The 24,212-nt window shown below is 42.5% G+C and overlaps 2 protein-coding genes across 2 annotated transcripts; one reads left to right on the forward strand and one right to left on the reverse strand.

Annotated features, from left to right (window-relative positions):
• Positions 1–652: 652 nt before the first annotated feature.
• Positions 653–5,622, forward strand: AMDHD1 (amidohydrolase domain containing 1; the record flags this gene model as incomplete). The annotated part of the gene is made up of 5 exons (XM_010087024.1): positions 653–878; positions 1,884–2,008; positions 4,396–4,489; positions 4,893–5,053; positions 5,508–5,622. Coding segments are annotated over 5 exons (721 nt in total), but the record flags the coding sequence as incomplete, so codon positions are not given.
• A 3,959-nt stretch (positions 5,623–9,581) lies between these two features.
• On the reverse strand, positions 9,582–23,404 carry HAL (histidine ammonia-lyase). The gene is made up of 20 exons (XM_010087023.1): positions 23,141–23,404; positions 22,653–22,713; positions 22,451–22,478; positions 22,079–22,153; positions 21,912–21,984; positions 21,760–21,826; positions 21,416–21,453; positions 21,210–21,335; positions 19,755–19,894; positions 18,219–18,266; positions 17,045–17,192; positions 16,863–16,958; positions 16,692–16,750; positions 15,796–15,876; positions 14,886–14,951; positions 14,634–14,799; positions 12,053–12,187; positions 10,945–11,053; positions 10,778–10,847; positions 9,582–9,731 (listed from the first exon to the last, which is right to left on the reverse strand). Exons 1-20 carry the CDS (start codon positions 23,385–23,387, stop codon positions 9,582–9,584), a joined length of 1,983 nt encoding a protein of 660 aa, XP_010085325.1. The 5' UTR covers positions 23,388–23,404.
• Between the last annotated feature and the right edge of the window lie 808 nt (positions 23,405–24,212).

Raw genomic sequence — 24,212 nt, forward strand, 5'->3', positions numbered from 1 at the left:
TCTTAAAATTGCAAAATACTAACTCAGCTGCATATTTTGGGATTGTTCACTCTTCAAAAGGCATTTACTGATCTCTCCTGGGTTATCTTTGTGTAACAGGGGGTTCTTAAATGGTTCTGACTTTGGCAAATCGAACCTTGGGAGGCCCCTCTGATTTAGAAAGAGTTATCTAGCCATCATTCTGCATGATATGAGAGGAGGAGAGATAAATTTAAAATAATTATTTGTGCTGCACATCCCCTTTGAGCTTTGATACTCACATAAAAATATTGCATGAATACATTTAAAAATATTTAAATAATAATTTTCTTATTTTAAATTAGTTTTAGAATACAGTGTAAGTAGGTCAGAATATATGAATAGGAAAGCAGAAGAAATAATTTCAAAATTCCCATATCTTGGTGAGCATCAAAGAAGGTAACCTTTTAAAAAATCTCTAGTAATACAATCTGATTTTCTTTGAATGGAAAATAATTAGGTTTTGAGAGTAAATGAATTGCAGTAGTTTTAAATTTTTAAATCTGAAGGTTTTTTGAGTGATTTGTATTTGCATAATTTTCCAAATAATCTAGTAATTGCATGTACAATTTGAGTGTTTTCCAGACTTCAAGGATGTTATTCTTACGGGTTTATAACATTTTCTTTTCATTAGGGGGAAAACTGCTACCGAAGCAACAGATGACATTATCAGTAACCATCTCCCTAAACTGAAAGAACTCCAACTAAGTGGTGAAATACATGTTAACAATATAGATGTGTTCTGTGAGAAGGGAGTCTTTGATCTGGATTCTACTAGAAGAATTCTTCAAGCTGGAAAAGATATAGGGTTACAGATTAACTTCCATGGTGATGAACTCCATCCGATGAAATCTGCTGAGGTACGTCTTTCTTAATGTTCCGTTAAGGCATTTTTGCTTTTTGCTTTGCTTCTGTGAGAGCTGAATCTTTGAAAGAATTGCAGTTTTCAAACCCAAGGTTTTCTTTTCTAAGGCTTTATAAAATAAACCATTCATAGACATATATTTCTATATTTCTGTCAGACGATAGAAAGTGCAGCCCTTGTGTGGCTCTGGAGTTAAGGACATGGGAGGAAGCCTTGACCTCTGGGACTAACACGCACTGCCTAATCAAATATTGACTTTGCTTATCTTCCACATGGGATACAGATGGGGAGGTGAATATCTGTGAACCCAAGAATGACAAAAAAATGGTTTCTACGCAACTTGAAATTTTTTTTCCCTTAAATGTTCTGTTAGCAGCAGCAAGTCAGGCATGCAGTGAGCACGCTCAGAGGGGTGGTTTAGTCAAGAATAGACTCCCAAATATCTTGATAAAGAAAGTCACTCTGAGACCATGTTTCACCATCATTTAGACTTTGCTTCCTTACTGTGGGGTCTGCTCAAGTTATTTTTTGCTGTAGTAGAAAAAACAAACAAAAAAACCCAAAACAAACAAAAAAGTTGATTGATCGTAAAAGTGGTTTTGGTGCTTCACCATTGAAGGCAGCAGTTCTCCTACTAGTTCTGCAACCAGTGTCAGTTTTGTAAACTCTTTTCTGCTGGATACTTTGTGAACAGAAGTGGATAATGGTTTTATCCGTAGCTGTCCCATAGTTTGCATGTTAGTCCGTTGAAAACACCACTGAAGGTGTGCTTCCACTCAGTGGATGGTTGATACCTTTTTGTGATCAACTTTTCCTGCAGTAAATTAGCAAATATTTTGTCTCTGCATTTGGTTTGTTCTTTCAAGACTGTGTTATCCTTTTTTCTTTTAGTTAATTTCATATTAATAGTGAATTGCTTCCTCCTCCGGTCATTTGATAACGACACCGCTTTACTGAATTTATCGAGAACAGTGAGTAATTTTCTTGAAAATTTGCTTAGCTTGGAGCTGAACTAGGAGCCCGGGCTATCAGCCACCTGGAAGAAGTTAGTGATGAAGGTATCACGGCAATGGCAAGAGCTAAGTGTGCTGCTGTCCTTTTACCAACAACTGCCTACATGCTAAGGTAAGGTCACTATATTGGAGGAAAACTTTTGCAACAGTAAAACCATTAGGTTTTACTTAGGGTCTTTTAAAGTAAAAGCGTAAGCTTGTATCTATGCCTTGAGGATCAGGCTGGGTTGATGAAGACAGTCACTAATACAAAGAGCTGAATGAGCCTACTCCTGCCTTGCTTTTGGTTGAGATCCTCAAAAATGAAGCAATACCCTATTTCTGAAAAGTCTCATAGTAGATTTTGAGTGGTTCAGTCATCAGTGGAATTTAGCCCTTATGACAGGCTAAGGTGATAATTGGGCATTCATTTAAGAAGAAAACTAGACTGATTTCCTTTAATCCATTTGGCCTTTGAAAGCTGAATTGGCTTCTTTTAGGGCAAATTGTATCTGCAATATATATATTTGCTCTTTTGCAGAAGGTTTTGCTGGGAAATGAATCCCTTCGTTATCTAAAATGCTGAAAGACTGTGGGTAGCATTTTTTAAATCTCATCTGAATTTACCCAGGCAACACTGAGGAGAATCACCTTAAGAACACTATTTTCCAGATGTTTGAGATAAGGATAGATGGATCACCTGCTTACCCCTAATGCCAAAAATATGCCAACTAGATGATGAGGACCGTGACCCAGTAATACCTTCCCTCCTGTAAGAGAAGATGCTTGAGCTAATTTTGGTTTATGTTCAGCAGTCCGCTTTCTGAGGCATCGGGGCTTGTGCCATTGCCACACGTGTGGTGTTCACGTTTATGTCCATGCTTGTGTTTCCACTTGTGGTTGTCTGTCTGTGTCCTGCACCAGTGCTTTTGAACCACTGGCCGATTGCAACTACACACACCATGAGAGTACAGATCTCAGGGAGGACCTGTGGTCCTGCAAACTGATCCCAGACAGGGAGGTAGAGGAGACAACAGAGATACAGCCACCTGTGGAAAAGGCTGCAGCTGAAACTCGTGTTACTCTAGAGACTTCACACTGTGTAAAGTTTATAGCCCCAGGATAAGCCTAAGATGGGGAAAATAACAAGCTGTGGGAAATGAGGCCTCATTTGTCCCAGCATCTGGTGCACTGTTTATTGAACACAGGCCTCCCAGTCTAGTACACTCTAAAAATGAAAAAGCCATGTTAGAGACACTGGTTAAAAGAGCATCAGGAGACCAAAAGCAGTGCAATGCATAGAAGACGAAGTTGCCGTGAGGCAACGTGATACATCCTTTGCTCCCTCAGCTCCTTCAGTGCTAATGGTGAGAGCTCAGACCTTGAGAGGTTCTTGCCCCTATACTGTCTCCTGGTTTTTAGAAAGCAGTAGTGGCCAGGGCTTCCCCTGATGGCCAGACGTGGGCCAGCGCATGCAGCTGGAGGGTTGCTTAATGTTAAGCAGACTCCTATTTTGGCCCTTGCTGACTGTTGCCTGCAGTGCTCTGAAGGAGTCCGGCTGCAGAGCACAGCAGGGGATGCAGAGGCTGGAAGGACACCTGAGGATGGAGAACGGCTCTTCAGATAAATCTTTTTAAACACAGTTAACTCCTGGAACATTGTGTTGTGCATAAACAGGTGATATTTTATCATAAATCTGCTAAGAGGCCTCTACAGAGAGAGGATTGCTTTATACCAAATGTAAGCACTTCATCAAAATCGCATTTACTGTTCTTTTCTGGTAACTGCTGTGCTTTTAATACTCCTTTTTGAGCAGCAGTTGCTCTAATGTTTCATTTTCATTGTTACACTGGTTTATTTTTGGACACGATGTTTGGCGCTATTGGCTTTACAGCAATTATGGCTAACTCTTCTTAGAGGAGTGTATTTCCTAGTGCCCACCTTTGCAAACACCTACCCGGATTAATCCAGTGGCCAAACAATTTTGAAATGGCTATTCCAGATATTGAAGTTATTGAAGATATCTTTTGCATTAACATTGCTAAGTGAGAAAATCCTCTAATGTATACAAATTAAATTCACAGCCTCAACTTACCATTTTGAATTGCCAACAGAATTGGGAAGGGACTATTGCATTGCTCATCTTTGGAAGCCTGTCTTTGAAGCTATAATGACTAGAAAATTACTTTTTTTGAGAAATGAAGATTTTCACCTTGTAAATCCTTAAGTGTCTGAGGTCTGGATAAATACCAGAATTTCAGTGGCCTGGAGCCTGATGCTTGATACTGGCTGCTGCCACACACTGTTGCTGCAAAAGCAGTTGATCACAGTTCCCATTTACACTGTCCATAGGATGATTGATAGGTACAGAGCCAAGAGGAGAATTTGGCCTTTTGCCTCCAAAAGAGTTAGTGTAACTGAAGGTATGAATGTAGCCAAACCGGGTGATGACTTCTGCTCTTGCAGTTCATCATGTAATAACTAAGTGAATTGTACTGACAAGTGTCTTTTTCTCACTAGACTGAAGCAACCTCGAGCTAGAAAAATGTTAGAAGAAGGAGTTATAGTTGCTCTTGGCAGTGACTTTAATCCTAACGCGTACTGTTTTTCAATGGTAAGCTATTCCTTATACTTACAACAACATAAAATTATAAAATCTCTTACCAGTACAACTTGTGCGTAGGTATTGCACACTTAAAGTGATCAGCGCATCTGCAGAGAGATCTGTATGCCCGGCTTAGACAATTGCTCATGTTTATTTATGTGGGTTGGTAGTTTTTGCCAGAAACTCTTGAAACCAGAAGGGCTTCTATTCCACATATGCACCAAAAGGCTTATAAAGAAGGCTTTCAAAGTTTCTGATTTTTAGAGTTCTCACTTTGTAATTGGCAAGATTTATATCAGACAGGACAACTCCTTCTGTTGCACAAGGAGGGAGAGTGCTTAGGGATTTGAGGCACGGACAGCTTTATTTGTGTTACTGGTAACTCCCATTTTCCACTTACCTTGCCTACTAGCCTATGGTGATGCATCTGGCCTGTGTAAACATGAAGATGTCAATGAATGAAGCACTAGCAGCTGCCACCATTAATGCAGCTTATGCTCTGGGAAAATCGGACACTCACGGCTCCATAGAGACTGGCAAGCAGGGGGATCTTGTTATCATAAATTCATCAAGGTTTGTTCTTCCATTGTTGTTTGAAATGTGATTTAACAAAAGGGACTTTGTTTTTCATCATACTGTGGGTAGTGGAGAGGTTAGTGAATGCCTCATGCTTTAGAAGTTATTTTAATCTGAAAAAAGGGACACTGCTAGCATTTTAGACCCACTTTCATTCACCTTAATCACTCCAGTGGAAAATAAAGCCTAAAACTTTTGGGGCTCATATTACAAATAATCTATGCCTAACTACAAATTCCCTAAAGATAATACTTGCTTATTTTGTAGAAGGAATTTTCTACTGATTTGTACACTAACTCACTGTATCCATGCAACAAGAGATCAACATATAGACATGGAATAGTGTTTTCCGATGGTTCAAGCAAATCTTTTGTAATTGCCAGGTATACTGGGTATGTGACCTGCTGTCATGCTGGTCTGGATATTCTTAAACATCTTGTTGTCTTTTTAGGTGGGAGCACTTGATTTACCAGTTTGGGGGACATGAAGCATTGATTGACTATGTTATAGTTAAAGGAAAAGTCGTCTATCAAAATGAGAGGTGTGGAATAACGAGCAGTTACTGAGAAAAGACACTAATTTAGCAAGCTACTATAATCAAATTAGCAGGGAATATCTGAAAGCAACAGACAAATCAGATTTGTATTTACTGCTAAGTTGCTTGCCTGCTCACCTTACCAGCCCTCTTATTCAAATAAACTTTACCAAGCAGTACCCATCTGGTGCATCTTCATGTCCATTGTCCTTCTCTCTGCCGCATTAAAATAATTTCTAACTGTATCCATTTGAAATAAGACAGTTTCCAAAAATGGTTTCCTATACAATTTTAATCAATAAAATTCTTGTATTTTAAAATAACCCCATCAATGAATGAAGAAGTTTGGATCCAGGTAAGATTTATTGGGAAGAGTGATACTAAGTAACCTGTGAGGGAGGGCCAGGGGCTCAGGCAGGCGCATTTGGAATGGCCCGTGTGGTGCTGGGAGGTCCCAGCATCCCAAGGAAACGCTCATAACTCCTGTGTCTGCTCAGGCTCAAACTCAGCACATACCAGGAACCCCAGTCATGGTAGGAGGCACAGTATCTTACCTCTACGAAATACCAAGTCTCTTGGTTTCTGCAGACCTGAAACTCAGTGGGAGCCAGCAGCTGGGAGCCCAGCAAGGTGCTGCTTATCAGCAGATCTGCAACATCTTGCCTTGCTGAGGATCTCACAGCTCCTTTGGGGTGGCAGAGGCACAAGGAAAAGGAGAGGAAAATGCGATCAGGTACACCACTCACTGGGCTGCTGGAAGTTAGTGAGCACCCTAAGTCAGAGGTTGAATCAGGCCTGCCGTTGGAAATTAGTGATGCCAAAACCTCACTGTTTACTCTTAGAGGCACCTAGCCCAGTGAGGTCTGGTGAGTACCGACAACCTCTCAAAATTTCACTTACCTTAAAATTTAAAAGAGGATCACATGCAGTGTCATACAGATGTTCCAAAAAGACCTGATTTCATTTATTCTAGGCTGAATCTGAAATACCATGAGACATATTTGTTCATGGAAGTTTGAATGTGCTTCTGATGACAAGCTGAGTCTGAGTTTGATGACTCCTACTCAGAACAATGGCAAAACTTACAGTCCTGTTTTTTTTTTAAATCTCTCTTTCAGCTACTGCTTTTTTTTTCTGGGGCTTGTACCATCATTTGGGGATGTGGTATGTAGAAAAAAAGGATGGTACAGCTCTAGATTTCAAGGTGCCGAGGCATTTAAGCAGAGGGTCTGGAGTAAGGAGTGTCTCTGAATGCACACTGACTGAGGCTTTGCTCCAACTTTTCAAAGGGATGGTGGCTACAGAAACAGGTGGGCTTAACTTTCTTAAGATGAAGTAATAAAACTACACCTAACAGCCTGAAGAACTTAGGATAAAAATAATTATTGATATGAGCAGGTGACCTAATCTGTAGGACAGAGCAGAGCTCTTTAGTGAACTAGACAACAGTCATTCTGCTTAACAGATATTTGAAAGCCATCACAAACATGTATGAGCTTTATCAAGACCTTTTGGTCTCCCTGAGCCTTGGGCACATCTGTTAACATCCAAAATATGTAAGCCACTCCATAGAGTATCTTTGTTCATACTTTATTTGAGCCAGGCTAGCCAACTAAATCAGTTCTCAAAACAATTTAATGCCATTTCTGACACTAGACTTGTTTTCCCGCAAGCAGATGTTGCACCAGATGTGGGTGCAGACCTTGTGTTTTTTTAATAGAGCTTGGAAGAACATCTGAAGTATGCAATCACACAGTCCTTTCTGCCCAAGACAAATTGCATAAATAACATTTATGCAGGCAGTTGGGGAAAGCTATCAAGGTATGAGCACAGGCATTTATGAAATACAGGATGCGGCCAGCACAGTGCCTCTGGGCATATAGCATAGGTGCAGTACGAAGCCAAGGCCACCATGCTGCAGCGTGTGCTGGCAGTGCCTGGGTCCCAGGCAGCCAGAAGCAGAGGTGAGGGGAGAAGCAATGCCCAGCACCTCCTCTCTGACATGCCTAAGGCATTTGAGGGCCAGAAGACTGCATAAGGAAAACCTCAAGTATTCTCTTGCTGGACAGGAATAGGCATTCATGGCCTGAAACTACTGACGTGAAGGAGAGATTCTGCTCTCGTGCACGGCCTCTGATGGGAACAGCAAACCACATCCTTGCCTGACCAGCTTGGCTGAATGCAATCCCCAGGGATGTAATTAGTGGCAGGTTTGCAGTTAGAGGATGTGGTTATAACTTCAGTGGTGGCACTGGCTTAAGTGGTTCCTGAGGGCTGGCCAGGTGGTCCTGCCATTGCGCAGTTTGCAGCTCCATCACCACTGTGGCTTGTGTGGTTGCCAGGAGAGGCACACCATGCTGAAATGTAGGAAGATTTTGTTTCCTTGTGTTCAATGTGGCTCAATTTGGTCATGATGTTTAGCATGCTGGCTCCCGCAGTGTTTGGGAGCAGGGCACAGATAACAGCGTGGTCGGGTGGGAACAGTTTAGCCATAAGATGAGGCTGAAGGCAAATGATTGACCCTGCAAGATATTAAGCCTGGCTGTTTGTTCTCACACTTCATTTCAATTAATACCTGATTTTATACAGAATGGAACAGCTTCAGGGGGACATTGGGATATGCCTGCTGCAAAGAGCCTTGAGCTGAAAGGGTACTTCTCAGCACATGAGGGAGAGACAGAGGCCAGAGATTCTGTGGATCAGCAGAAGGTGCAGAAGGAAGGAGCTGAACTGGGAGTTCATGTGTCATGGGTGGGTACCCCAGTTCCCAGGTGTTCAGGCCAGGTTAGGTGTCTCCCTGACAGCGTGCCCGCAGGCATAAGTCCTCTCCTCAGGGCACATTTAACACAGCAGGTCTCAGACACACGAGGGTAGCCCCCCACTAGCACTTTGACTACCCCTTGCAGAGTAGCCAGTAACCTGGGAAGATTTCCAGACCAGGCTGAACCCCTCCAAAGCCATCGTTATCAGGCCAGTAGTGCCAAGGCTGGTGGTTGTTAACCAGCATTTACATCATCACCGCACCATGATGTGAAGTCTAAGTTCTGACTCTTCCCTTGCAAAATAAAGCCTGTGCCAGAGGTCAGTACTGTAACACAGAGCACACTACAGCACAAGTTGCTCCGTGGGCATGAGGCCCTCAGCAGCCAGGCAGATACCCGGTAAGCCATGGCCATGCAGATCTTGCAACTAGCTCATATCCACCTGTCCTATACCTCCTCTTCCTCCCCCTTTCCTGGCCCCTGGCCCACCTGTCATCCTTATTTCTAAACTAAGCTTTTGCTTTACATTTCCATCATCACACATGACAGGTAAAAGAGATTGCTACAACTGTATATGAAGCCTCAATTTATTGCAGGTGTAAGCCCATAGCTCTTGGAAAGCTGCATTAGGTGTAGTCCATCACCGGAATACAATATGTTTGTTCTGGAGCAATGATCTCCATAGCACATTTTTATGCACAGAGGATTTCTGATTGGTGAAGCACCTTCTCTAAAAATGCTGTTATTACACAAGAACCTGTACCTCACATATGATGGAGGAGGAAAAGATAGGAGAATTAAGTATAAAGATATTTTTGCTTGTGGCAGAATGAAGGGGACCACAGCAGTTACCCAAAGGAAAAAAAAAAAGTGAGACTATAAAATGTAAGGTGTTCAGTATCATTGTCAGAGATTAAGAGAAAACAAGTGAAGAGCTGACAAAACAAATACAGGTGACTCTATAAAACATTCACTAGCTTCAGCCAGAGTCTGAATGTTATGTGTGGGGAAGCTCAGGAAATTCATCCAAAACCACACTATCGTGACAAAGCTGTCTTTTGCATGTGAGGAAAGTAGTGAGCCATTTCTCTACTATCTGTAGGTGCTCCTGAGATAGACAGTCAGGTCCTTTGGGTCACTTGGAGAAACCAAGTTGATTTCTGGTTGAATGGCCACCCTTAGGCAAGGTCCTGGAAAGGATCTGCTCTGTACCAGAGGATCACAACTCTTAAAGTTCCTCCTGATGCCCATGGTCATGACCAACACCTGCATTTGTTTCCAGCAATCCCAGGGAGAAGGCTGTTGGTGAATTGGGTCTCGATTCAGGGATGTGTTCCCTCCTGTACTTTTCAATGTAAGGTCTGGCCACTTCCCACACCTGCAAAATGAGAAAGTGGAACAGCAGAGTCAAAGCAAACCAAAAGGTCAGGTCAGACATCAACACCCAGGAAACCCCACGGCAGAGTTACTGGGATGGAGGTGAGAATTACAGACCTATGTAGATAAGCCCTATGTGATCAGCAGAACCAGAGAGGCAGCCAGAGTGAGGTTAAGGGAAGAGCATGTGGATGGAGCTGACAGAGGATGGGAAAAGATACAGCTCTGGGGGGACAAGGTGAAAGGATTCAAGGCAAATTGTGTCTTGTCTTGCGACCAGGTTAATGCTCTGTGTGCAACAGTTGAGAGAGGATCACTGTCACTTGCTAAAAAAATCACTTGGTCATGAAGGGGACAGGGAAGCAAAATGGGAGCTAGCATGGACAAACAAAAAGGGATGATGGCTGAGATTTAAGGCAGAAAAGGAAAATGTTCTATCGTCCCCTTTGTCTCTCCTCCTGTAAGGACTGCAGGGCAAACAGCCTTGCAGAAGATGGACTGGGATTCTCCCTCTGATTCTTTTGTTACTTACATTTTACAAACAAGTAAAATGGATGGATCACATAGCTGTACAAACACTGGGCCTAGGTTAACACATTTCACCACTGCTATTCCCTTATTCACAGCCCGTTATTGTTTCCAGTGGTCCACCATGTCCAAGGGCTTCAAGGCTGGGGAGTACTCACTGCCCCAGGAATGAGGATCACCATCTGGAGAGACTGCTGATTTTCCTAAAGATCTGGGGGGAGTACAGGACCCTGCCCTCAAATGGCTCAATGTTGGACCTATGTCTGTGAAACCCCTGCCAGAATTAATAACATAAGCTACTTACTGCACAGGGCAACATTAGGAATTGATTTCTAGATCTATCCCATTAAAACTAAGGAAAACCAAATCTCAGAAAATCCGGTGGGTTCACCCCAAGCAGAGGAGCTCTTTTAGCAAGGCCAGCCCATGAGCGCATGGAGGGTATTTCCAGAGCAGCATGCTCTGGAGCAGCGTGCTCCTCTGGACACTCCTACCGCATGTGCCAAAGTCAACACTCACCTTCTGCTCCACAAGCAGCCCGTGAGCTGCTTCAATGTCCGGGGCCATGAAACGATCCTTCATCCAAGGCCTGTAACGAGACACATTGCGAACATTGGCCAAACATTAACCACCACTGCCGGCAGCCAGTCTCCATGCGGATAACCACTGCATTTATCTGACCTTACCTCACAACGGAGCGCACAAGGTCATAGACCTTCTCCAATGGTGTTGTCGTTCTCAGAGGGCGTAAGAATTCAATGCCCTGGCAGGCTGCAAGCAGCTCAATAGCCAGAACTAGGAAATAAAAACATTGAAAAGGATTTTCAGCAGGTACAGCTCAAGGCAAGGTTTCCCTTTTAAAGCTATCCTTGGTGTTTCTTCTGGCTAATATGATATAGTTTCAGGTAATGTGAAAGGGCCAGTGGATCCACATATCCCAGAGAGGCAGCCCAGCAGCAGGATCATGTTATTATTGATGGTGCTGGGGGTCATATCCAGCATTTTAGCAAGCAGATTTTAGGTAGCCTGCTGAACAGACTTTTCAGTATGCCCAGAACTCCTAGTTATCACAGTCTTAAATCCATTAAAATATTTTCCAGGGTATCTTGAATACTCAAAGTAATGGGCATCATAAATCCGAAAACTTCTTTAGGACTGAGAAGAAGAAGGGGGCCTGAGCTATAAAAGAAAGTTCTGCCTATGAAGGTTGCATGTGAAAGCACCACTAAAATTACAGAGCTTTGGAAGACAGTCTTCTGTCTGGAGAAGTTTGAACTGTATCTGCCCACCTCACACCTGGTCATTATTGGCATTAGTTCCATCCATCCAAGGAACTGGGAGAAGCAACTGCATCTAGGACACATTGTTTCTCAACATGTTGTTTTATTTCTATAAAACTAAATCTTCAGAGCACTCAAATGTAAAAACTTAAGTGGGCAAGAGTTCAGTATTTCTGTGTTGTGTATTACACTGCTCTTCCAAGCACACTATCTGCCAAATAAATAAATAAAAAGCAAGAGAGCAATCTGTCCTTGTAAGCAAGAGAGGAAAGTTTTGCTGGGTGTCCTGCAGGAAGTAGTTTTGCTTCACAAGAAACACTTGGTGCTGGATATACCTAATTTCTGTTAGAGAGATCCAAATGCTTGTAAAATATGTACTTAATATAATATTTTTAGATATTTCTTTCAGATGCATTAACTATTTTTCTTAAAATACAATTAAAAAGAATGGCACTAATAGCTTAATCTGGTTACATATATAAGGTGTGTTGGGAAATCAGCATTTTAATTTTACCTTGTTCCACATGTTCAATAACTCTCAAAGCTTTTCTTGCAGCCCATCCTCCCATGGACACATGATCCTCTGTAGCAGCACTGGTTGAGAGAGAATCCACAGAAGAGGGGTGGCACAAGGCTTTGTTCTCAGAAACTGCAAAAGTCCAGTGCAATGAATGTAGGACAGAATGGGCATGAGACAGCAGAAGCAATGGCCAATGTGGAGCAAAAAGCCTGTTCACCACCTCAGTTCACAGTGGAGAATCCAACTATCGCTCTTCTTCCAAGAATGCATTGATGCTTTACCTGGACTGAGCAATTTGTAATAAACACCTTGAAAACTACCATTGCCTCTGAAAACTGTAAACAATTTTAGTCTTTGGATGCAAATATGAACCATGCATAGAAAGACTGCTCACTCCTCCCCCGTCTCTGCTCTGGGTCAAAGGCCTGATAGAAACTGAAGAAAAGGAGACGTCAGCATAACTGAAATACAAGCCTGGTCTTGCACGTTACTCCAAGGCAGCTCTTTCTAAAGAGCATTGATTCCCTCCATTTTCAGTCACAGATCCCACCCCTCCCCTGGTTTCAAGAGGAGAGCTAGAGGTCAGCATCTGGTCTCTTCTCATGGGAGCTGAGGCACTTGCAAAACTTGCTCCAGGAAGATGTGGGAGCACCAAACCAATCCTCTCCCACCCTCTTCGCCTTGCTACGAAGCTGCCCACATCCCTCCTCTGGGCACGCACACCCCTGAGGGTGGGAGCGCTCCAGCTTTGAAAGCTGGGTGCAAGACTTGGAGGAAGCCTCCCAAGCTACACCCAAAAAGAGGGGAACCTGGCTGTGGGAAGGGCTGTAGGCACCACCTGATGACAGTTTAAGGTTGAGAATTGCTCTTCAGAAGAGAAAAAGTGAGTTCACAGTGCTCTGGCTGCACAGAGACCTGTTCTTTCTGAAGCCCAGCAGGACGCTGTGTACCGCCCTTGTCAAATTAGGGGCTTCAGAAAAGCAACAAGAGCAACAGAGAGGTGGTGACACCAACTGCAAATAGGCTGGAGTGACACAGTCCAGGGCCAGAGCCCAGGTGGCATGTTCAGGAACGCAAAAGCAGAGAGGCTGCACGTGGCTACTGCAAAAAGTTCATTCTGGCAGCACAGCACTACCGGAGAGGAAGGAAGGGATGCATCCAGTGGCACTGCAAAACATCTGCAAAATTTTTGCAGCTTTATCTGTTCACTCTGAGAGTTGACAACATTAGCTGGGATGCAAACACATTAGAAACTGTCAGAGTGACCTAAAAAAATTACTAATACCTTGTTAAAAGGGGAAAAAAAAAAAAAAGAAAAAAAAAAAAGAGTTCAGACTTCACTTCTAGTTAAATTCCTGGCTATTTTGACTGGGGAAAGATGGTTTTAACCCATGGGGCTCATGGTGTCAGCACAGCGATCAGTTAGGAGGCAGGGCTGTCATTTTTGTTCTCCACAGCAAAGACTATGAACACCCCAGAATCTTTTGCTCCAGATTGCAGACTTGAGCTGCAAAACCTGAAGCCAAGCAACAGCTAAGGCCTGGAGCCATCCTAAACTCTGCCCAGCCAAAAGGAAAAGTTTCCAGCCTTTGAACAAGCTGACAGCACTTCAGCTCCTTTTCCAGCCCCACTTCCCAAAACAGCCTCTGGGCAGGGTTCCTTTACTACATTGATTTAGTTCATTGACTTTTTTTTTTTTTTTCTGCAGGATGTTTATCTACACATTTATCTGACATCCCTGTTCCTTTGTTTGCATCTCTTATAATTTACCCTCTACTCACAGCATGTTTGTCTTTATGTTGGCTCGTGCTTTGCTGAGCCCATGAACTGCAATATCCCAGCAGCCTTGTTGTTGCCATAGTCATGAGTACTAGAGGAAAAAATGTACTAAATGCTTATTTTTAGTGTGCTCCGCTGATAACCAGTCCTGGGAACTCCAGTCTCCTGAGTACTGTGGAGTCTGATATTGATGTACAGATCTGGCCGTCAAATGGAGACACTGAGGACTAAGGGTATCAGGCCCAGCTTTGAGGCAAGTGGTGTCCCCATACTAGAGAGAAGTGAGGAATAGAGTTATCCCCTTTTTACAGACCATGACTATTCAAGCAGACGTTCTAGGATCAGCAGAGTGGATCAGACAGACGTATGCTTGCTGCCAGCAGTGTTTGCTGTTAATTACAGCCCTATCTGAGCTGATTTGCAGACTCCTGGGTACAGACTTGTCACGGATTTCAACCAGAGCTCTTGTGTTGGTGACTCTGTAAATCAGATCTCTACCTGCCAATCCCATAAAGATGCAAGCAGGCAAGCATTCCCACACCAAAGTCCGCCTAAGGACTTGCATGCTCAGAGCACTAAACATGCCTACGGATCAGGACAGAATAAACAATCTTGAGCTGAAATAATTGAAGCTGCACTCAACACTCAAACTTTGCACCCAGACAGCCCAAAGCACATGGAGAAGAGACAGAAAACAAGAGTGAGATCCCTTTGTATCTACTATCAAATTACAACTACCTTGATATAAATTGGTCTTTTCAGCTTGCTCTCTTGATGATATTGCTCAGTCACTCACCCAGGGCAGCTGCTGTGCAGTGTGCAATCATGAAGCCAGAGTTCAGACCTCCTTCTGTGACTAAAAATGCAGGCAGTTCACTGAGCGAGGGGTTGCAGAGCCTCTCAATTCTTCTTTCACTAATTGCAGCAAGTTCATGCACACCAATTGCCAAATAGTCTAGAGCCTATAAAAGAAGATCTCACTAAACCAACTGACAAATAAAGAAACAAAACCGGAAACTAATTTTTTTTTCTTCAATTGCTTAATTACCTTTGCAGGATATTCACCATGAAAATTTCCTCCAGAAATGGTCTCTGCTCTTTCAGCAAACACCATCTTTAAGGAGAAGTTAAGGCACAAACATGAGTGAAATACAGTTTACATGACAGATATCTGTCAGTAATCAGAGTATCTTAACTGAAGGAATGTTTGTGCTAACAGGCTTTTATTTGCAAGCACATTGTATTACATCTGCATGTTCACTTTTCAGAAAATTAAGACCCAATCTCAGTTCTCCTATTTTTTTCAAATAGACAACATAAAATTAGGTCTTCAGTTGGGGGTGGGGAGGGGCACAAAAACACACGTGTTTGGATCTCAGCATAGTTTCTCAGTTCCTCGGTAGAGTCTCTCCATGGCAGATATAATCTTAGACAGGCTACAAGCAATAAGGCTTATCAGCAATGGGTGTGATGTTATGTATAGCATCATTATAAGGATGAGGGGAATCCATTGCCCCAATGCAAGAACTGTGCACAGAGTTTACCGTGCTAAGCCACACACATTTTGTCTGCCTTCCCTGAGTGCAAATCTTGCTCTACAGTGCAGGTTTCACTCATGCTGCACCAACAGTTATTTCATATGACAAGTCACCATCTATGTCCATTCAATTGCCGAATCCCATCTATCTACATATTCAATATGTGTATAGAATCTCATCTAGGAAACATTTAACATGTACTAAACTGCATGCACATGTGGTTTTCTTGCCCACACACACAGTTGGATGCACCAATGCAGACATGGAGCAAGGAAGAAAGGTTGCTGTTGCAACCAGTGGTAGTTATTGATTTAAGCCACTTACAACTTTTTTGCCTCCTATGCAAATAATTACATCAAAGAAAAGGATAAAAAAAGCCAAGTAAAATGTTACATAGAAATAAAGTCCTCAAAAAGATACAGGGTTGTCCGTGGCACTATTGATTTCAGTTGTCATGATGTCCTTCACAAAAGCAATTGTATCATTTACAACTCCGTGGACCTAGAACAAAAGACATTAGAACCTGAGCTTAGTATCTACACTATTTTCATCTTCAGGACACTGATTGAGCTGCAAGCACTCTCCTTCCCATCATGCCAGTCTCTACATCCACCTATGAAGACAGTCTTGTATTTGCTTTTGAAATCAGGAGCATCACAATGGGACACTGCCCATCCTGGACATCCAAAAGACTGTATTTATTATGATAATAAAAGGCTAATCTGAATGTGTCATTTTTTATTTGCTTGGGTTGGTTTACCCTAAATGGAAGATCAGATACTTATTCACTATCAGGCAGAAGTGCTGCTGGGAGAGAAGTAACCTTACAAAGCCCCCACAGAAAACAAAAACTCTTATTAATTAACTTTCATTAATTCCACTGACTTAATGGCTTTGCTCATGTTAAAATTCATGGGGTGGAGTTCTTCCAGTATGTTAGAGATACTACAGGCAGATGAACAAACTATCACTCTGGCTGCTTCTGGAAACACCTTTCATGGTCAGCATCAATGCAGACTAAATGCCCTACAAAGCCTGCAAGAGTAGAAACCAGCACCGTCCTCCTGCTTGTGACACTTGGCTTCTTTCAAGCCTGAACACAGCTTTGTTAGATGCTTTCTGGTGCATGGGATCAATGAATCACATGTCTAATACTAACTTCAAAGTGAGGGAGAAACAAAATATAACCGCTTTCTCTAATGGGGTCAAACAGTGCATAGTATTTCTGTGTGTTTCTGTATTTCTAGTATTTCTGATGTGGGAACTTCATCATCACTTATCTAGTGCTATGAAAGGAAATAAAAGTCAGTTTTTACCTGAGGGCAGCAACGCATCGTGTATGCATCCTGAACTCGGTCACAGAATCTATGGCTCTCTAGAAGGAACAAGGGAGGAAAAAAACCCAAATATTCCGCACACAAAAGCATACAGGCTACTGTGTAGCCGGACCTGCGTAACCTGAAAGGGTGAAGGTTAAGATTGTTCACCTGCTATTTCTGATGGATGATGGTCAGAATCTAGAAGGGACCTGAATCGAAATGCCACTTCAGCCTGCCCTCGATGTGGGCGCACTGCGTGGATATCTAGTAAAGCAAGTTAAACTATTCGGTTTTGCTTCTCTTGTCAATGGCTTTTAAGCAAACAGACAGGAAAGGCCCAGTATACACACCAGTGTCAAAGGCCCTTGTTGTACCCTTCAAGACTTCAAGTGTAAGGGCAGCAATTATGTCAGCTTGTCTAGCAATAGCACCGGCTCTTTCAACCGCTTCACATCCCAGCGAGGTGATCATTTGTGTCCCATTGATGAGAGCCAGACCCTTCAAAGAGATAGCAGATGTTAAGCAAATTCATTTCAACTATTCCACACACTGCGATAACTCCCTGTCTCTCTCATATGAATGAGTTAAAGACCTTTGCTCAGCTTCCTGGATCCTCCTGAAATCCTAAAATGCAGAGCTTGACTGGGCATGTTTGCTGCATAAATTGTCAATGGTCACGACCCTACTAAGCCATTATACAGTACACCCTTGTAGCTCCAGTAGTTCCAAAATAGGTTTATTTCATGTTATTTCAAGCTTAAGCAAGAAAAATAAAGGAAATCTGTATTTTTTTCCACTTCTTTGGAATTGGAATGCTATTTTTATTAATTTCTTCAGAAGTTATTAGTTAAACCAAAGGAGTTATGAGCATGGGGGTTGCAAAACCCAATCATAATAAGAAAGTGAAGAATTAAAACACCATTGAAGTTATAACTGGTTTAAAAGATTTGTTGACTTCAGTTAAAACCAGCTTCATATTTGTTCTAAACAAACATGAGGCCCACCAGAGCCTTCTGTTTTCCTTTAGAAGACACTGGATTTGCCTTCTTGCTCCTGGTGCTGTTCTACAGTGACTGGGGCCCCTTATCAGAGAGCTCCACAGCCCTCAAATCTGTTGTGTTCCCATGTGAACTTTAATATTTGGAGTGAGATTCATCTCACCTAGTTGTAGTGATCTAGAAGTCAGATACCTTGTTCAAGTCAGTCATCCTGTTACGGTCAAAGGGCAGATAGGTACCTTGAGAGGGCTGCTTCAGGATGATGGAAGTGTTTTCTGAAGATGCCCATCTCTTTCCACTGACCACAGAACCAATCTAAACATCAAGCTTGGGTCTGACATCTCAAGACAAGTAGGGTAATACTAGGAGAGGTGAATCCCACCTCTGATAATACTTCATTAATATCATTCTGGAGCTTGATATAAAGTGACTGTTAATTCATTTTGGGCTTAAATTGTTAAGTATAAAGCAACTAGTGATTGACTATGCTTGTTTTTCATGAGCTGGCGTCATTATACTTTATTACCTCTTTTGGTTTCAAGGTAATTGGTCTCAGACCATGGGCTTCCAGGACCTGTGAAGGAGTTTAATGACAAGATAGTTAATGAAAAGTGTTTTTTGGTAATTCAACCACCAAAATTTTTAAATCTTAAATGTTTCCATAAATAAAAATATTAACAAATTCCTTAAATGAAGGGAGAAAAAGAGCTTTATATCACAAACATTTAAAATATTTTTTTTTCTGCTGGGCTAAATAAAGAACATCATTTTTGGGCTTCCAAACTAGCACCTCATTTCCCAGTGCCAGCAGAAGGAGGTAGTAGGAGCACTGAAATGAGATACTGTCACAGCCTATTAACATCTAACACGTGTATTGGCTGATGGGAAAGGGTAATACAAGAGAAGACTGGAAACAGCTTGGGAAGGTAGTTCTGCCTATGCCCTGCCTCATAGCAGGTTTGGCTTGGCATAAACTATCCCTTCATAAATGATTCCCTACCCCTTTCTATAGAAAATCTCCAGTGACAGGAATAATCCTACTCACTTTATTCTACACTTGTCTACTCCATAGGGCAATGGCTCTTGTGGGAAGTGGAGGCAAGGTATAACCTTGATTCTGCTTAGAGTCCTCTCAACCTTTCCAACTGAAGAGGTAACACATCTCAGAGGTGTACAACTATAACTTCTGGTCCCGAAGGTCCACAAATACACTGGCCAGCACCTCCTCTCCTTATGTAGTTCTCAGTACATCTCCAGCCTACAGTGATGGCAGAGCTATCAATCCATTAATAAAACACGGTGTTCACATATTCATGGACAGGAGTGATAGGTGTACCAGAAATAACTACCATGAAAGACTCTGGAGGGGCTAGACTTGGAGATATTCAATACTAGATAATTCTGCTGATATATTAGTGACAGAATAACAATTAATTAAAAATTAATTCCATTGTAAAGCTTCCATCTTGTAAAGGAGGATGCTATAACAGTTCCATGTAACCCTAGTTAACTATCAAAAATTAAATGTCCAAACTTGTGTATTCACGAAAAGCCGTTATAAAAACAGCAGAATTTTACTGATAAATTCCTACCTCCAATAAATCTCCAGTTACTCTCAGCATTTGAAGTGTTGAATTTGAGAGGTGATCTTGGGTTTGTTGGAACAGTGTTGATGTTTATGGAGCTGAAGATGTAGGAACAGTTCTTTTAAAGCTGATATCACATCCTGTCCCTCTCTCCATGTCCTAACTGATGTCACTGCAGTATCCTGTATTGCAATACTATGGCATTATATTTCTTCAGGCCTTAATAACATGCTGCATATTCGTACCTGCTCCAGTGACATATGGGGCAGTGGTTCCATTCCCATGGACCCACCTTCCTCAAAGTAAAGGATTAGTTGCTAAAGGCAACCTAGCCCCAATTCAAACTAGTACCAAAAATCCAAAGTCTTTAACCTATTATTCATCTCAGCAAAAGTTTTCTTTCTCTCAAAGCTACCTGCAACTTGGCAAATGAGCCAGCAAGCAGAAAGAAAAACAATCAGCTGCATGAGTCTTACATATTTAGCATCAGCCCAGCCACTCTTTGGGGACCACATCTTTCCCTCTCCAATTAATCCCAGAGCAAGATGAGAGAGGGGGGCCAAGTCTCCACTGGCTCCAACTGTCCCTTTCTCAGGGATATAAGGAAGGCAGGATGCTAGGAAGAAAACAAAAATGGCTCCAGTTAGGGCTTCCCCTCCATACACTCCTTGGAAAACAGAGAAGCCAGCATGAGTGTGGTCACAGTAACATCCTGCAGTCATGGTCAGTGGCACCAACAGGACTACTCTTGTTGCAGACTGGGATTCCCCCCTGCTCACAGACTAGCTGCAGTTTATAAATAAATCAATTCCCTTCTGCATTTAGTTTTGGAGCGGGGGAACCACAGCCCAGGGTGATTGCATCTACAGCCACACAGCCAGGCAAGTAGAACATCACTCCTCACTGCTTTCCATTGCAGGGTGACCACCGGCTGTGGACAAAGTTACCCCTTCATTTCTCACTCCACTCTTACTCCATGGGGAACTCCTACAGACCATCTCTGAGCCCTCTTCCCCCCACCCTAGCACTCAGAGCACCGAATGTGTGGAAATGAAGAAACAGGAGCCCAGGGAACTGCAGAAAAAGCAGGGAAGGGACCAGCCTGTTTCTTCTCTTTTGCAGAGTTAAACACTGGATTGCAGCTCCTTCACCTGCTGTAGGAGGAGAAGGAAGAGGGTGCAACAGAGGGCAGCACCGCACAGAGAAGGTGCTCTCTGCTTGTCACAGCTGGCATGCCTCACCAGAGGGACTGTTCACGGACATCAGCCAATGAACACAACAGCCACCCCTTTGGTTTCCCTGCCACAGAATACGGCAAAGCCACGCAGCTTTAACTGCTTTGACAGCCGTGGCCACATGAGCTGCTGACCAGCCACGTGCTTCTGCATGGCTGCCTTGTACCCCTTGCTCATGAACACTTGTCTCAGGGGGTCTACTCACAAAACCAGGTGCTGCTCAAGTGGGTCTGCTTGAGAAACACCAACACATGCAGTTTTCTACGTGGTAGTAGCCCCACCCAAAAATCCTGGCATCCCAAAAGATGGTGGCGCATGTGACAGACCAAAAGTTAGAATTGAGCCTTTGCAGAAGAGCTTACCCAGAGTTAGAGTAATGCTCTCAGTCACGATTAGTCTTGAACTAATGACTTGACCTCTCTGAGGCTCATTTCCCAATCTTCTACCTGGTGCATCCCTTTCTCTCAGCCTTTCCTGTCACTTCTGCTCACAATCCATGATCTTCAACAGAGGAACGTTCTCTAGCCATGATCTTCTACAGGACCAGTCACAGTTGAGCTTTGGTCCTGATCTCTCACAACTATCAAGTCAAAAGACCAACATCTATAGCTCAATCCATTGAACTATGCCCTTTAATGAAACAGTTAAAAGAAAAAAAAAAAAAGGGGGGGGGATTTTCTTTAAGCATATTTTTACCATTAAATGCTTCAATAACTTGCTGGAGCGTTTCTAGGGATATCCCACTGTATCCTTTTGCTAGGACATTGATCCTCAGTGCCAACAGCATGCGAGTTCTCTCTGGGCTCAAAGGCTTCCCCACACCTGAAACAGTAACCCTCTTGGTTACTAATCCACTACCAACAGCAGCAGAAAAGGGAAAACACCAAATGATTTCTTATTACCTGCAGAATGCGAACGAACCAAGTTCACTTGAAGCTCCCTATGGAAAAAAAAAAAATCATCATAGAATCATACTAAATGGTCTGGGTTGGAAAAGACCTTAAAGATCATCTAGTTCCAACCTCCCTGCCATGGGCAGGGACAATTTCCACTAGACCAGGTTGCTCAAAGCCTTATATGTAAAACCCCAGGTAAGTCTTGTCAGGTTGCTTGTTGGACAAAGCAAAGGGAAATACTGAAGGGAACTACTCTCATCTAACCACAGAGTATAAATGTACAGGGTCGAGCTGCTCCCTCCTCTTCCTTTCCTGAAAAGAAAGGACAAAGAGCTGCACATACAACTTACCTCAGCTTGCTATTTGGGATAACGGTCCTGGCAAACTTCCCAAACCCCGTGGTGATTCCATAAACAACTGCAAGAAACGTCCACTGCTGGTGAAGGAGGGAACCCAATAAAGTTTTCTAAACAATTAATAGTTGGAGGTAAAAAATATTTACCTGTCTGTTCTTTTACAATCCTTTCAATCACTTCTCGTGATTGATTGACTTTAGCTTCAGCTTCAGGTGTGAGCTACAACATAGTTTAAATATAAGTTTATCTATAATTATTTAATTGTGGGAAGATACACACGTAATTTTTAGCTGCATTTATTCAGGATCTTTACCTTTATCTTGTAGAGCCCCTTTCCTAAATTGACCAAGTCCTCTGTTGTTAAGCTGTTGCCGTCTAAAGAAATACACTGCACCAAAGAACCACCTTTTAGTTGGGGATATACATATGTATAAAGTTGTTTAATAATCAGAATTTAAAAAAAAATACAGTCACAACTCAGCAATGACAGGAAGCTTGCTCAGGCTCATTCATAAGACCAGAACTCACTAACAAAACCATAATAAGCACACTATAATTTAGACTCCTAGACCCAGCCAATCTAACAGCCCCCGCTCTTGTGAATGCTGCAGTGGCTCAACTCTCGGCATTTTCTGTTGAACAGCAGGATTTGTTACTGAGTTGTAAAATCATTAGAGATCCCTACCTCTTGTGGTTCTCGATATTTGCTGTATCTGAAGGTTCTGTAAAGGAAAATAAGGGGCAGACAGGATTTCACAGGTAGCAACCATTCCATTACAGCTGGCAATGTGTTTTAAGAATGAAGGAATTCTAAAAGAACAGGGGAATCTAGAAAATTATAAATCTGGAATTATAAGAAGTTCACAAAGCTCCCAAAAAAAGGATACAAATGAACTCCTTCTGGCTGAGATGGTATGAAATCTGGAGACATTGTATCTCCTTCTATAACTACAAGAAATATGAAGAATAAACACAAACAGGATTTAATTGCATTCTACATATAAATTAACTTGTTATTAATTACAGTACACAGCAGTAAGGATTCTAATTTGCAGTTATCAACCCTGAACATATTTGTATGATTCCAGGAAAATAACAAGTAGGTATTTATTTAAGGTACTCTAAAGGCAAAAGCAGAACAGCCTAACCCAAGCATACACTATACATGACATCACATACAGATGATGTCTATGGAATCCTACACCTTCTAAACTTTACATAGTTCTGTTCCTAAAAACTAAATATTCTTAAAATATTTTTGCATTTTTCTATAAAAATCATAGACACTCAGATGTAATTTTAGATAAACTAAGCCACAGTTTGCTGACACAAATGCCAATGAAGCCACTCTGCGATACATTAAGATCTTTCTTACCAACTTCAACAAATTCATTGTCCTCTAGAGCATCTTCCACCGTATCATCAAGATCCAGCAAGCCAAGTCCCTTGCACCTTCGAACGTAAAATTTTACTTCTTCTACTGAGGTAAATCCCCCATTGTCGGGTTTGTTTTTCATGTACCGTCTCACAGCTTCCTTTCCCAGCCACCTGATTGTGTTCGTGCAGCTTAAGCACGGCACTGCCAGCCATTCTCCTCGGACATGCACCGTGTATCGCGGCATGCTTTCTCTCCAAAACTGTCCCTTGATCGAGAAGGGTTGCAGCGTGCAGCAGCCTTACATTTACCCCACGGTGGCCTGAAGAGCAGTGTCTAGCTGGAGTCCAGTGTTGCAATCAGACAGAGGCAAAAATCCACCCTCAAAATCCCCACCTTTGTAAATAAGCAAGATCGATGGATTCAGCCGACTTCATCCAATCAAACCAAACCCAGGGAACACACCCTTTTCATGGAAAGGCAAAAAAGCACCTCTTACCACAGGAATTTATTTCCAAAGATCACATCAGGAATATAGAAACAAAAAACCTTGGAGATGGAGTTTGTGTAGCCAGAACAGATAAACACATCAGAATAAGCTGGAACGCAACTGTTCTAAAAAACTTCAGGGTTTAACAGAAGCTAATGGAGTTGTCACCTGGCAGTAGATCACACTAGTGAAAAACTCCATGAGGGACAGTGCTGGCAGAGAGCCACCCCATGACTATGGGTTGGTCATGGCTGCTGGGATTTAAAGGAGACTGGACTATACCCATACATCTCTACTCAGAGCAGGATGAGAGCAGGCGGTGTAGGAAGCAAGCCTGCGTTGCTCAGTCCCATGCTGGTTAGAGAACATAATTCTGTACTGTAGGTGAGGAAAAGATTAATGAATTTGTTACCCTTTCACTTATGCTCTGGAAGATGTTGTTAAAACAGGTTGCATAAATATCAGGCCACAACTACACGCTGCCAAGCCTGGTGCTGCTCTATCATGCTTCTTTTGCAGGCAGATGCAAAGGAAAAAGATGTGGAGAAATGCCTGTTAAGATGGTGCCAAAATAAAGTTTAG

The sequence above is a fragment of the Pterocles gutturalis genome, unplaced genomic scaffold (assembly GCF_000699245.1).
Source record: "Pterocles gutturalis isolate BGI_N339 unplaced genomic scaffold, ASM69924v1 scaffold38981, whole genome shotgun sequence".
NCBI classification, from domain to species: domain Eukaryota; kingdom Metazoa; phylum Chordata; class Aves; order Pterocliformes; family Pteroclidae; genus Pterocles; species Pterocles gutturalis.